Source organism: Urocitellus parryii, chromosome 4, assembly GCF_045843805.1.
Source record: "Urocitellus parryii isolate mUroPar1 chromosome 4, mUroPar1.hap1, whole genome shotgun sequence".
In the NCBI taxonomy this organism is placed as follows: domain Eukaryota; kingdom Metazoa; phylum Chordata; class Mammalia; order Rodentia; family Sciuridae; genus Urocitellus; species Urocitellus parryii.
This window is the reverse complement of record NC_135534.1, coordinates 79,986,257-80,000,815: the sequence shown is the minus strand read 5'-3', so window position 1 is coordinate 80,000,815 and position 14,559 is coordinate 79,986,257. Positions and strand designations below refer to the sequence as shown.

Below are 14,559 nucleotides of genomic sequence, written 5' to 3'. Positions count from 1 at the left end.
TGAGTGTGAGTGTTTGTATATCTTATCATTTTCTTATCTGAAATTTTAAAAAATTCAATCCATCAGATTTAGGGCAGATCTTTCTCTTTATGAAATTGCCTATGACACTTCGGTTTTATAAAAACAGATCTTTGGTAGATGCCAAAGAAACACAAAGTGGATGAACTTGAAAGTTTACGTCTATCACACTGCCAAGCTCCATCTCAGTTTATAACAAAAGAAAGTCCTAAACTTAACTCTGCCACAGGTCTGCTTTTCGTTAACTAAACATTTCTTTAATTGAGTAGAAAAAATTTACCCCAAATTTAGTGTAGGTTTGAGAAGGCTTATTTCCTTAATACTTTTGAAGATACTCTACCACTTAACGACATTTCCATAGCTGAGGTAAAATGCGTGCACCACTGTGCCATACAATGTTTTTGACTGTTGGTTCAGTGGTAAGGAGTACCAAAGACAGACAGAGAGAGAGAGAGAGAGAGAGAGAGAGAGAGAGAGAGAGAGAGAACAAAAAGTGAAAAACAAAGAAGTATCAGAAAAGCAAGAAATCAAAATCAATCAGATATTTCAAACTTTAAACACCAGTAGAAAAATAAATCAATGTTTACTTAATTGAGATGTTATTGTTGTAAAACAAAGTATCATTTAATAAAATAATTGTTTCAGTTAAAATGTCTCTTTGGAAAACCAAAGTCATGTGAACTTTCTTGTGTCTTACCCCAAATCTCATCAAAGTTGTTTACTCTATTATATAAAGCCAATCACTGTGATCTCATAGTGTAATCCAGCACTTTTAGAAGAGGTAACCTATAGTGGGTGTGGTCTTAGGTGAGTCTCAGGTATTTAAGTAGGGCACTTCTCTGGATAACGGTTTTTCCTCTGAGGTTCCTCTAAGGAACAGCCCAAATTTTCAGCTGCTGAGCTTTGGAGACCTGAGTGTTACTGACAAATTTTCTTCTCTTCCAGACGTGAGTTTTCTTAGAGCGAACTCTGGTAAGTTGGGTACTTAGAAGAAAGGCTTTTCAGTTTACTTTCTTTCCTAAAAATTGTTTGAATTTACTTTTCAACTTAATTGGGTTTGTCCAAGTAAAAACCTTCTTTGTTTTTGCTGATATATATATATATATATATATATATATATATATATATACCTTTTAAATAATATTTGTCTCTGTAAAGTTATCTGAATAATTTTTATTCTATTACCTTGTGTTTTATCAGATTTTCCAGGTCTGAAATGAAATATTTTTGCAGTTTTATCAAATTCAGAACCCTTAAAATGCTTAAAATGTTCAACATATTTTAGCATGTAATAGTATTATGCACATCTATTCAGATTTTTTTTAGTGAGTACCAAATATTGTATTCAGAGGCACTCATCCATTGTGCCATGTCACCAGCCATATTTTGTATTTTTTTAGAGACAGCGTCCTATTGAGTTGCTTTGTTCCTTGCTTTTGCTGAGGCAGGCTTTGAACACTCCATCCTCTGGCCTCAGGCTCCAGAGCCGCTGGGATTAAAGGCGTGTGCCACCATGGTTGGCTTAGAATTTTAAGGCATAGATTTGGTTGTAAAACTCTTGATGTGAAAGTTTTATTTGCTGTCCCTTTAAAACCTTCAGTTTGCAAACTAGATTTGACAAGTACCCCAGTGGATGCAACAAACTTGTAGAGGTTTTCAAGTGGGAAGTTTGATCACTAGATAAAAAAACTAGAAATTAAGATGAATTGATCATCAATGCATCTCTAAACTGAAGGGTAGTCCCTGGAGAGGAAAGCACCTTGGTTACCATTGTAAATTAATGCTCTCTCTCTCTCTCACTGTCACCAATCTTTTTTTTTTTTTTTTTGGTATTGGGGATTGAATTCAGGGCTAATCTACCACTGAATTACAACTCATTTTGAAATGGACTCACTGAGGTGCCCAGGTTGGCCTTGGACTTAGTGTCCCTTTGCCTCAGTCTCTCCAACAGCTGGAATAGTTGGCATGTGCCACTGCACTGGGGTTTCCTGTTGATTTTATTTTAAATAACAATGGATGAATTATTGCTGATTATTACTGTATAATGTGCATCCATCTTCTGAAAATATGAAGGCACTCTGATGTTCAGACCTGATTCTGAGAAATATTATTGTCTTTAATGAGAAGTAATAGAAATTTTCTTTTAATTTCCTATTCAGTCCTTGGGTTAAAACTCAGGACATTACAAATGCTGGGCAAGTGCTCTGCCACTGATTACATCCCCAGAATTTATATTCTAATTTTCAATTTAAAACTTAATTAATTTATTATTGATAATAAGGATTGAAGACAGGATTTCTCTACAACTGACTTACACTTGCAACCCATTATTTTTTATTCTGAGACATTATGTCAATAAATTGCTGAAGTTGGCCTCACATTTTAATCCTCCTGCCTCAGCCTCCAAAATAGCTGGTTAAGAGATGCATTGATACTTCCCACTTTCATTTTCTTTTTTGAAATATATTGGTTAATTATGGTTTGAAGCCTAAATTTACCTGTTTGTAGTTTCGGGAGTTGTAAGTTGAAGCCAACAGTGATTAAGTCAAACAATCTTCAAATGAATTAAACTTACTTTTAATTGTCTTTAGGAAAGTACATCTATGGGTTGAGAGGTGGAAAGCATAGATATTTGTCATAAAGACTGTCTTTACATTTACTCTAGTCATTGAATCAGAGAGAGAGAGAGAGAGAGAGAGAGAGAGAGAGAGAGAGAGAGAGAGAGAGACTGATTTTCATGGGTATCCAGAGCAAACACGTAATGTAAGTAAGTCTGAAATCATCCTAAACTTTATTTGTCCCAGTATTAAACTTTCCCAAATTAATGAGGAAGTTTTTTTTTTTAATCTAGATCATGCTCATCTCATTTTGTCATTTGTGTCATAGAAGATACTCAACCTGTCCATATTTTTTATATCTAGATTTGTATTGCAGGAAGTTAATAGAAAGATTATGCATGATTCAACTGAAAAAGCAGTGACCAAAGCCCTTTTATAATTGTAATTTTTTCTTCAAGATAGAAGGATGACACTCTCTTGTCTCCCACTTTCCTCTCGCTCCACCCTCTATATTTTTGGTTTCAGAAACATGGATTTTCATGCCTTGCAAGACTTCCAGAGTGCACTCACATGCTCCATTTGCGTGAATTACTTCTTAGAACCGGTCACTGTAGACTGTGGACACACCTTTTGCCGACCCTGCCTCTACTTCTGCTGGGACGAAGCCCAAACACCCAGGTGCTGCCCTGAGTGCAGAAAAATAGCAGAGAAGACAGACTACAGGACCAACACTGCCCTCAAGAAGCTGGCCTCTCACGCCAGACTGGCCAGACCTCTCTCTGTCAGCAGCTCTGGGGAGCAGATCTGCAGTAGAAATGGGGAGACAAAGGGGCTCTTCTTCGAGGTGGAGATGAGCCTGCTCTCGGCACCCTGCTCTGAATCACCCGAACGTTTGGTTCATAGCTACAGCCCAGTTGCCTGCATGGCAGAGGAGAACAGGGTGAGTGATGTCACCTAGAACCTGTAGGGTCCAGATCAAAGAGAAGAATGAAGACTCCTGATAATGAGGTGGATAAGCATGCAGATGGTACAGGTGGTGATGTTTCCCTGAAAATGTGCTATATAAATGCTGATCAATTTGACACTAAAATCATAAATAAGTTAAATTCTCATGAAGGGAATTTTCTCTAGAAATATTGTCTAAAAACAGGACATGGTGGCTATGCCAATAATTCTAGCTCTTCAGCAAATGTAGGCAGGAGGATGCTAAGTTTGCAGCCAACTTGGGCAGCTTAGCAAGACATTCTCCTTCTTTTCTTTTTTTAAAGGGCTGGGATATAGTGCAGAGGTAAATTATTGAGTACTATGTGTGAAAATATTTTTCAGTACCCAGTACCAAAAAACAAATTAAAAAGTAAATATATTGTCCAAATGTGTGATATTGGGCATCAGTACAGCAGATGGCTAGCACTAGGAACATGAACTTCTGTTACTGAAGCCTAAACCCTTTTATAGTGAGACTATATAAAAACTGCTTTCTTGGAAAATAGACTGTATTATTTATGGACTCCTTTAAAAATCTTATTTTTTTCTTCTACTTTACCCAATAGTAAAATTAATTTGTACTATTTTGTAAAAATTGACTCTTTAAAACTCAAGATTACTGTTCTGCCAAACACTGCTTTATTCTATCACACAAAAGATGAAGCCTACAAGACTGTCTTCCCAATCACTAAAGCCTATGGTAATTTTGCAGGAGAAAATTGTAAAGAAAATGGATCCTTTATGGCAAAAGACTCAGGAGATGCAAGATAATCTAAATAAAGAAATTAGAAAATCTGAGTCTTTTGTGGTAAGTTTGAAAGGTTTTATTTTTATGCAGATTAAAATGATGCTATCAGCTGAATTGGAGCTAACATTGAAGGATAGTGTTTTCCTCTCAGACAAGGCAGTGACATCTAGTAATATTAAAAATGTAGTGGCCAACACAAGCTAGTGTTAAGAATACTAGTATAAAGGGTGAATGAGGTATGACTGTTTTTTCTTGTACAACTTTGGAGGTTTGGATAAATCTTCCCAGACACTGAGAATAAGACAGTCTTAGTTTTAGAGTCGGAAGAGAAATAGATTTTCAGCTATGGGCAAAGTGGAATATTTTTTAAATTCACAAAACAGTGTGTATATAAATATTTTAAAATATGTAGAAGAATCAGACAACGAACAAAAATAAAAGAGAAGATTGAGGTAAATAAGAAATAATTCATTAAGAACACTGAAGTGGCATCATAGGGAGATAGGCTGGGATCCTGCAGAGATCTTGATTTAATCAGGAGAGAGACAAGAAGCAGAAAGTCCAGTAGACAGTACTAGTAAATATTTAAGACACTTTGCAGGCATCAGGTGGAAAGGATATGAAGTACTTGCTTGATGTTGAGACAATAATATTTGAAGTTTTACATTTTCTTTTGAATGTAATCTTTTTTAATGAATATATCTGCAGGACTATGTAGTTTTAAGGAGGAACATGATCCAAGTTCAATATCAAATGATGCATCAGTTTCTCCTTGAAGAGGAGAGATTTCAACTGGAGACACTAGAAAGAGAAGCACAGGAAATTTTACAGCAACTCAGAGACAGTGCAATCAGAATGGCCCAACACAGAGAAAAGCTGAAGGAAATGTACAGAGAGCTGATGGAGTTGTGCCACAAATCTGACATGGAGTTGCTCCAGGTGACCAAGGTGGGTTTTTCCTGAGAGAGAAGAATTCTTGTCTGGGCATTGTTGTCTGCAGACCCCACTGTGCTGAGCTGAGTGACAGGAGATCCTTTACACCCATCATTGTCCAATCACTGTCTTTGTATATTCTGTTAATCTTGAGAGACTGTAAGTCATTTAGAGTATGATACACACAGAGAATTATCCAAAACTCAGTGATCATAGGAAAGTTAATTTTGTTGAGGAAATATTCAGTTTATGTTTCCCAACTCCATTATCACACTCTGTTCTCCTGCCCAAAAGCAGCTGAGGCTTTGCCCCTCTCTTAGACAAGATGTACAGAGTTTGTTAATCAATTACAATGCACTATTTTTCAAATAGATCCCTGTTTAGTTTTAATTTTCAGAGATGGTCAAATCTGTTTTGGGAACTAAGACAGGAGTCGAGTGACACTGGAAACTAGTTCCTGTTGCATCAGTGCACAGATCCTTTGTAAGCTCCATCCTTCTCAGTGCACACCAAGGCTGTCTTTCACATTTAATTTTGGCTTTGGTATTAACATAGTCTAACATGATTACTCAGAGAAAAAAAAATGTTACACACACAAATAAACACAGAGAGAGAGAGAGAGAGAGAGAGAGAGAGAGAGAGAGAGAGAGAACAAAGTACCAGAGAGAATGCAGAAAAACAGTGTTCACTTTATTAATATTATCTCTTTCTTTTTTCCTTTTAGGACTTAGGGGACATATTTGAAAGGTGAGTTTTATGTAGTAATCTCTGGTTTATGAAAAAATTGTTTTTATCTTGAAGAAGAGAAATTTTTGTTTTCAGTTATTAACATCTTTGTCTGTAGATGTTTAATATTTTGTTTGAAAAGAAGCTCTGAGGTAATATATTCCTTGGTCTCAAAAATGACCTTTTGTGGATGAATTCAACTATACCTAAGAATGATTTGGTGTTCTGGGCTTTTTTGCACCCATTCCTTCTACCCAGTCTCAATAAACCTGACAAAGGAGATTTTCATAAGGTATCACACAAAAGAATCCAATTCTAGTGAGGTAGAATATAAACAAGATAGGAAAGAATAATACTCCCTAGGATGGGAAAAAGAGGAGGGCTTCATTATAATGAGTAACAATGACCAGATCCTGTTTCATCATGGCAAAGCCCTTTTTCAGAGGGGAAGGGCTGCCTGAGAACCCTCAGGATCAGTGCTACCAGGCTGTACTAGATTCCCTCCATGGGCAGAAATCATCAAAGTTGTTGGCTCAAGGAACTTTCCCATTTATAAACCAATGACTGTATCATTGGTGACCTCTGTGGACCAAAGTCCCAAAGGTTGAACAATCTGCTTTCTGTAAGATATCCAGGATCTTTGCATTTCCCAAGGTTGATTCAGAAATACAGGGAGGGGATGACAATTTTTTTTTTAAGTTTGATAATGTTTGAGAAGAATAAAGAGTCGATATTAGTGCATGTGATTTAGAAAAAAAAAAGTATTATACAATCCCAAGAGTGTTGAATAAAATGTATACCTAATTCACCAACATGGGCAATTTCTACAATATCTTGGATTAAAAGTGGTAATTTTGTAATGATTTTATGTTTGATCTTTGGTTTGAAAGTGTAACTGATGTCATTCTTTACAGAATCGAGTTGCTGGAGATGCAGAAGCTCCAGCCAGTGAACCCAGAGCTCTCTTCATTACACATCACTGGAATCTTGGATATGCTGAACAAGTTCCGAGGTAGGAATGGGCCCTGTGGCATTCAGGCTCAATTATATTAGTAGGTTCCTCAAAAAAGATGCTTTCCATTTTTAATTTTTTGAAATGAAAACATTTATATCTTTTTTTCCTGTCTGGTCATAATACAATGATCAAGACCACATTGGTTAACTTGTAGTTCAGATACATATTTTAATTATGATACAAACAGTACAAGAGAAGAAATATTATTGGTGTTTTGTGGCTATTAAGCAATACAATGCTTACTTCTCAGAGCAGCCATAAGTATTTTAGTTTATTCTAATTTTGAAGATTTAAATATGATATTTGTGGTTTTCAATCTATTATATATTCAAGTTTATTTATGATGTGCAATGAGCAAATAATAATTACTATTTATAAAATATAAGTTTTTAATAACCAAAAAATGACTAAATTTCTCATAAATGGAACAATTTTAATACCATCAGATGGAAATCAAAACAACTGAAAGGTAAGTGATCTTTGAACATGACCCAGACATGTTTGTGCCCCACTAGAGAAGAGGTCTAGATATCAGAAGGCTGAAATCCAACTTTCATTGAATGTATGGTCTCAGTAGATAATGTAATTCAGAGATTCTTTTCAGTAAAGGGTACAGATGGTTGCTTTCCCTCAAATTATTTGATGTGTGATAATGAAGCGGGCACAATCATAGCAAAGTGATGTCTACTTATTAATGGTATTAAAACAACTCAAGAAGAGATTTCGATTAAAGAAAAAAGGACTTTGGGGTTTTTTTCTGAAACAAACCATCCAAAAGTAGATATTAAATCACCCTTCATACAGCAGAGAATACCTTCAGTTTTCTTTTGATTGCCAAAATAATTTAAAGATTTCTGGGTGCTAATGAGGGCATAGGAACCATTCTTCATACATGATTGAGTTTGAAATCTCTCTACTCTCTAGAGTTTCTTTAAGGAGGAGTCAATAAAGAGATTGATTAGGTAGATAATCTTCGCCCAAGGCATGCAGACACCATTTACTGATCTGATTTTTTTTTTTTTTTTTTTTTTTGCAGTACACAATGGACTTATTCAAGGATGGGCCAATCGCTATATGAGTCTTCCTGATGAAATTAGAAATAGGTTATTTGGAGGTGATGGTGCAAATGAAAATCCCCAGACACTGGAGAGTTATGTTATATGGGGTGTTGAGGCTTTTAACTCTGGTAAACACTATTGGGAGGTGGATGTGGGGAACACCTCCAACTGGATTATAGGTGTGTGTAAAAATTTTACAAGTGACAGTTTTGAATTTAAGAAAGGTTTTGTCTTATTTTCCTTGAAGAGGAACAATCACTGTATTCTCTCCACCAACTCCCCATCTGTAATTCATTATTTGCAAAGGCCTGCAGGTCGAGTTGGAGTATTTCTTGATTATGAAAATGAAACTCTGAGCTTCTATGATATTTGCCGAGGATCCCTCATTTACAGTTTCTTTTCTTCCTCCTTCACATCCCCTCTAACTCCTTTTGTTGTCTTTGGTTCTCCATAAAATTGAGGTTTTCCTAGGCATGGTTTCACATGCCCTTAATCCTTGCTACACAGGAAGCTGTGGCAGGAGGACCACAAGTTTTGAGGACAGAATGGACATTTAAAATAGAGATAAAAATGGGGGTCAAAGGACAGTTGAAGGTCAGTAGTAAAGCACTTTCCTAACTTGTGTGAGTCTCTGTGTTCATCCACAGTAATGAGGAAAGAAAAAATAAAGAAAGAAATTTGTAAAAATGAAAGAAAAAACTGAGAAAATTCAAAAAACTATGATAATTTGTTGGTGAGTGCCCAAGTCTGAAGAAACTGTGTTCTTGGGAGTTTCTCATGTTATGTTACATGCCTACACATGATGTCTGGGGGTCTGTTTTAACTTAAGGAAGGATAATCATTTTATGGCCATAAATTGTGATAACCACATTGAATTTATAAATTTCTTCATTCAATTTTATTTTAATAAAGTGTTGTGAAACCACCATTAAATGATTTGAGGTTATTTTTCAGTCCCTTCAAAGAAATTCAATACCTATTAACATTAACTTCCCACTCATTCCCACTTCGCATTACCTGGAATTCTCTTAACTCTTTAGGTTTTTATGGATTTGTGTATTTCAGAAAGTTCATGAAAATGGATATGTGTTGTTTTTGTATCTTTTCTCACTTAGTATAAAACTTTCAAGGCTCATCAACAATGCAACCTATGAGTTTAATATACATTTTTTAAATCAAACCTGTGGCAGAAGGATGAAATGATTTATATCTTAGCTTACTAATGAACAGAAAGCAGCTAAAGTGATTAGATTTCTCTCAAGTATGACCTAGCTGGATAGATCTAGGTATCTGACAGATAATTTCTGCAAGTCCTAGTCATTCATCATATCTCAGTTCAAAGGTTTGTCAAGAAAGCCATCCTGCCTCCATATACCAGGATAGTTTCTCTTATTCCACACTCCAAGTATACTATACTATCTTCTAATATGCAACAAATGCTCCTCAAATTGATATTTACTTATTGCCCCTCGATTCCAAATTCCAAGATCAGAAGAGTAGTACTACCATATTCTTATTATCCAAAATGCAATTCTTAGAAGGTAATACATGGACTGGGGATGTGGTTCAAGTGGTAGTGTGTTCGCCTTGCATGCATGTGGCCCGGGTTCAATCCTCACCACCACATACAAACAAAGATGTTATGTCCGATGAAAACTAGAAAATAAATATTTAAAAAATTCTCTCTCTCTCTCTCTCTCTTAAAAAAAGAAGGTAATACATGATACAAATGGAGTGATGATACAAATGGAGTGAAAGAGTGGATTAATGAACCAATAAAAGTTATATCAACAAATACCAGTACAGCACTAAGAATACTTCCCAAAATGCAAATAACAAAGGAAGAAAATACTAATAAATAATTTTAATAAAAGTCAAGTACTAGGTGATTTCCAGATTCATAATATTTTATGGGCTGCATCTGAAAGTCCCTGAAAGGGCCATGGGTTTAAAGCCTCCTTCCTGAGATGTGCTGTTGGTTCAACAGTTATACAACCTTGGTGGTATGCAAGATGAAAAAGGGTTTCCCAGGTGGGTGGCCCAGCACCATGAGTAGACCCATTGAGACAGAATTGCAGACAACTGAGAAGTGTTGGAGATGGGATGAAGATTTTTGTCTTGGCAGTCAGTCAGATCCCTGAGCCCTCCTCAACTAAACAAGTCTGTTCACTTTCTTACAAATCCACATCAAATGAAGAAAAATGTGCCAGTTCAAAGTGGTTGCGTTTTGTTCCAAAGGAGAAGGCAACCACACCTAACCTTTGGTTTCTCCTGTTTCCTGTGGCAACCCCCACTGCTCTGCCAGGTGACTGTTATGCCCCATACTCGAGAATAGAGGTAAAAATAGAAGCACGGCTAAGACTGAGGTGGAATCTGAGCAGCTATTCCAAGAGGACCACCTAGAGGAAGGAGGCTCAGGTTATTCAAATGTGGATTAAGAAGGTGATGACCAGAAACCTGTTTGGAAGGTTAAACTGAAAAGACTATGTGTTGTGTTAAGGAGGAAATGGATTTGCTCGCACACCTCACAGTGGATGGATTCTGGCATTACTAGGATAACAAAGCCATTCCACCTTCAGAAGATTTCTCAGAAGAAGCTGAAGTCTTATGTCATACATAGGGCCAGCCTTCAGAGTGTCCTGAAATTGGCCACCTTATAAGTCTTGCTTGCATATGGAGCTTTTTATGCAAACTTGTAGACCATGGACATCCCTTTCGTGATCACATTTGGTCACTAGAAACATAACAATAAGACTATGGATGTGAATGTAGCCATATGCCCAAGCGCGACTGATTTTGGAACCCAGGGTGGAAGAGCGATTTTGAAAGAGTAGCCTTGGCAGTTGCGGAAACTGAAGGCTAGGGGGCATACAGTTATTGAGTTGGAAAAACGAATCTCAATTTTAGCCTTTTCGTATCACATGTGTTGAGCTTTATCTTTTTAACAGATCAGAAAGGATATGTGAACTGCATAATTTTTAGAAGCCCCCCCCAACACAGAAACTATATTTTGAGTGATTTATAACCACATTAAAAAAAAAAAAAACAGTGTCAACAATGTAATTTTGTAATGACTTAGAAAACAGTGAGGGATGGCAATGAAAACATAATCTCCAATATATGATCAGAAGAGCTGCAGATGAGAAATATAATTTTAAAAAGTTATGTTTCCAAATACATTAAACTGTTACTTTTCTTTCAGGACGCACTCTAGTATATGGAAAAATTACTATATATATATATATATATATATATATATATATATATATATATATATATAGAATATAGGCTTACTGTTTTTTACTTAAAATTTGTCATCAATTCTTCCACTAAAATAAGCCTTTGGTGAGATAATTAGACCTCATGACCATGTTTAAAACTTATGAGACCTTTTTTTTTTAAATCATTCTTTTAGTGGTGATGGGTATGAATTATACTCAGTTCCATCCACCAGAATCCACTGCTGCCTAGATTTAGTACTCTACTAATGAGCTCAGCCTCACTATTTTCTGTCATGCCTGGTGAGTGGCACACATCTGTAATCCCTAGTAGCTTGGAGATAGAGGTAGGAGGATTGCAATTTCAAAGCTAGCCTCCAGAAATTAGCAAGGCTCTGAGCACATTTGTGAAACCCAGGCACAAATATGACTCCGTAGTGAAGTACCCATGGGTTCAATCTCTGCTACAAAAAAAAAAAATCATTTATCCAACATTCACCTTATTAAACTTATATATTCTGTTGTTCTCTCAAGAACTGTTCAGAGAGGAAAACTATATGAAAAAATAAACCTTCATATAATTAAAAACACAATATTTGATTTTGGTACCTTTACCAACAATCAGTTGATTTTAGATGTCTGTGCTTATGTCTGGGCCCTCTCTTTTAATCCATAAATTATATACAAAATGAGTCTTTCAAAGACCTTTGTCTTTGAAATAACCTCATCTTCTCTTGTCAAAATGGAGGCCATCAGTTGGCAAATTCTATTTCCTCCTCCACTAGTCTATCATCTCTACTTATTTTGTGTTTAACAAGCTGCAAACTTTAAGAAAGTTTAATTATAAAGAAAATTTATTAAAATTACACAAGAGCCTGGCAGCCTTTTGACACTCTTCCTAGGCATCAAATTTATGATTGTGAGTTGATGGAGAAGAAGCAAGGAAAACACTAAATACAAAGGGGAAGGATGTGGGCTGTTGAGTACTTAGTTAACAAGCAAAAACGCAACATGCTGAAAAACTAAGCAGGATTTAGAAGTCAGATGAATTCTGAGTTTCTGACATGTCTTGATAACAATTTTGGACTCAATATAATTATGATAGATCAAAGCACCAGGTATGGTGAGTTAAGGACTAAGAAAATACACACATCCCAATTAAAGAGAAAGCAGCAAAGGAATCTAAGAAGGTAACTTCAGGGAACTACAATTTATGGTATTTAAAGCAGAGCAAAGCCTGATGAGTGAAAAACAATTACTACATGAACTTTACCATAAACAATAATTCTTTAAACTTCCTCTCTCTGTCAGTGCAGCCACCATCTACTCTGAGTACAGGGCAGTGGCACTCCTTGTACCTGGTGAAGGGGTGAGCCCAAGCAGTGCAAGGACCACAAGGGTACGTAGAGCTCATCATCTGCTACAGCATTTACTTCAATTGCAAGAGGAAGAGCACCTCCAACTTCAAGAGCAAACTTTGGGAATGAAAAGAAAATCAGAAGTTTGCACAGGAGAGAGTGGGTTTTCCAAATTACAGGATCTTAAAGATTCTGAAGCTGTTCATAAAGTCTTCCTTGAAGAAATACAGCTTGGTGAAGAGTTACTACCTCAAGGCAAACTTGAGAAAGCTGCAGACCATCTGACAAATGCAATTGTTGTGTTTGGACAGCTGCATCAGTTGCTGCCTGTGTTAACAGCAAATTCTTCTACCACAGGTGTTGCAGATGTTGCTAACCAAGCTCCCAAAGACTAGTCACAGAGTTTTAAGCACTCAGAACTTGGTTGAAAATCCTGTGAAATGAAAAACAAATGCTGAAATAATAAAGTCTCACTGAAAAAGATTTTTAAAATTCTTAACTTGAATTTCATAATTTGAAAGTTAAACAGCTCTGGAGTGGGGGAATGGCAAATATGTTTGTTATAGAATGTCCTACACTGAAATCTACCAAAGTTAATGTTTACTTTGCATAGACCCATTTGTTTATCTTTCCCTTTGAAAAAATATATCTTGTTAGAGAATCCTTTTTCATTTAATACACACACTGTGAGTCACGAATATACATACAATGTAACATTTATTAGGTTAAAAACACCCAGATCTCAGTTTGAAGATAGGCAAGAAAAAAAGATTGTAGAAGATAGCTGAAGTATAGACATCTTTTTAAGTCAGTACATTTTACTGTAAATCAGAAAACTGCATAAAACTTGATCTTTATGAAAACCAAGCAGTGCAATCTTTGAGAGACCATTTTTTTAAAAAAATTAAATCTCTTGTACACACGGGGTGGGCTGCCATGCTCTATTAACAGCTTTACCTCTGGTCTATGTATCAATCTTGAAATGTTTTATTTAAATTAGTTAGTTTAATGTGTTCAGGATATTTTTCTTCTGCTTGCATTAGTATTTTCAAATTGATCTTTTCAAAAATTGCATAATATCTTGTTGATTTTCTCTGGAAGTAGTTGTATTACAATTCTATAAACTAATCTGAAACCTAATATTTAGTTAACTGGGATGTTCATATCTCTAAACTCACATCTGGTATTCTTAGGAGACAAACATTTTAGGCCTCTTTCTCAGGTACCCTCTGGGGTTGTGGTCCTGAACCTTTAAAGAGTGCTTCCTGCTGATGACACAGCATGCTTTAGAGGGGTGATGACCTGTACAAACAAGCTAGTTAGGGAGTTATACTGGTAGATCCCAAAAGTAGTGTGGTGATGACTGGCCAGAGTTTGAACACAGGCAAGAAATAATCCTCTGGTGAAGCTGAGAGTAGATAGAGGGTCAGAGAGAAAATAGAGTCATGAAAGGGGAGGAGCACATAGCCTAGCAGGAAAAGAATGTGCCCAGAGAAATGAGGGCTGGCTGGAGGGGTGAGGACGTCTTAGATTGATCATATTAATAATGCACCATGATCTGGGTATCACTGGATTCTGTGAAGAAAATTGACTTCGTTCCAGCATTAGAGAAGGCAGTGAGTGATAAAGAGCATTTTCTTGTTTAAATGATAAGTTTGGAGCTTCAAAAGTAATTATCTTTCCTTTCTTTTTTCTTTTGCTTTCTTTCTTTCTTTCTTCCTTTCTTTTTTTGCACCAGGGATTAAACCCAGGAAGCACTTAACCATTAAACCAAATTTTCAGCCCTTTTGATACAAGATCACTCTAAGTAGCTTAGGGGCACATTAAGTTGCTGAAGATGACTTAGAACTTGTTATCCTATTGCCTCAGATTCCTGAGCCACTGGGATTTCAGGTGTGTGCCATTATGCTGGCTAACAACTACCACTTTTGAAAGATACCTCT

General features: G+C 36.2%; 1 protein-coding gene across 1 annotated transcript; it reads left to right on the top strand.

Annotated features, from left to right (window-relative positions):
- The first annotated feature begins 3,105 nt into the window (after positions 1 to 3,105).
- Positions 3,106 to 13,011, top strand: LOC144254304 (tripartite motif-containing protein 64-like). Its single transcript, XM_077797307.1, has 7 exons — positions 3,106 to 3,516; positions 4,273 to 4,368; positions 5,017 to 5,256; positions 5,966 to 5,988; positions 6,882 to 6,979; positions 8,019 to 8,168; positions 12,575 to 13,011. The coding sequence occupies exons 1-7, from the start codon at positions 3,106 to 3,108 to the stop codon at positions 13,009 to 13,011; spliced, it is 1,455 nt and encodes a 484-aa protein (XP_077653433.1).
- Positions 13,012 to 14,559: the final 1,548 nt, after the last annotated feature.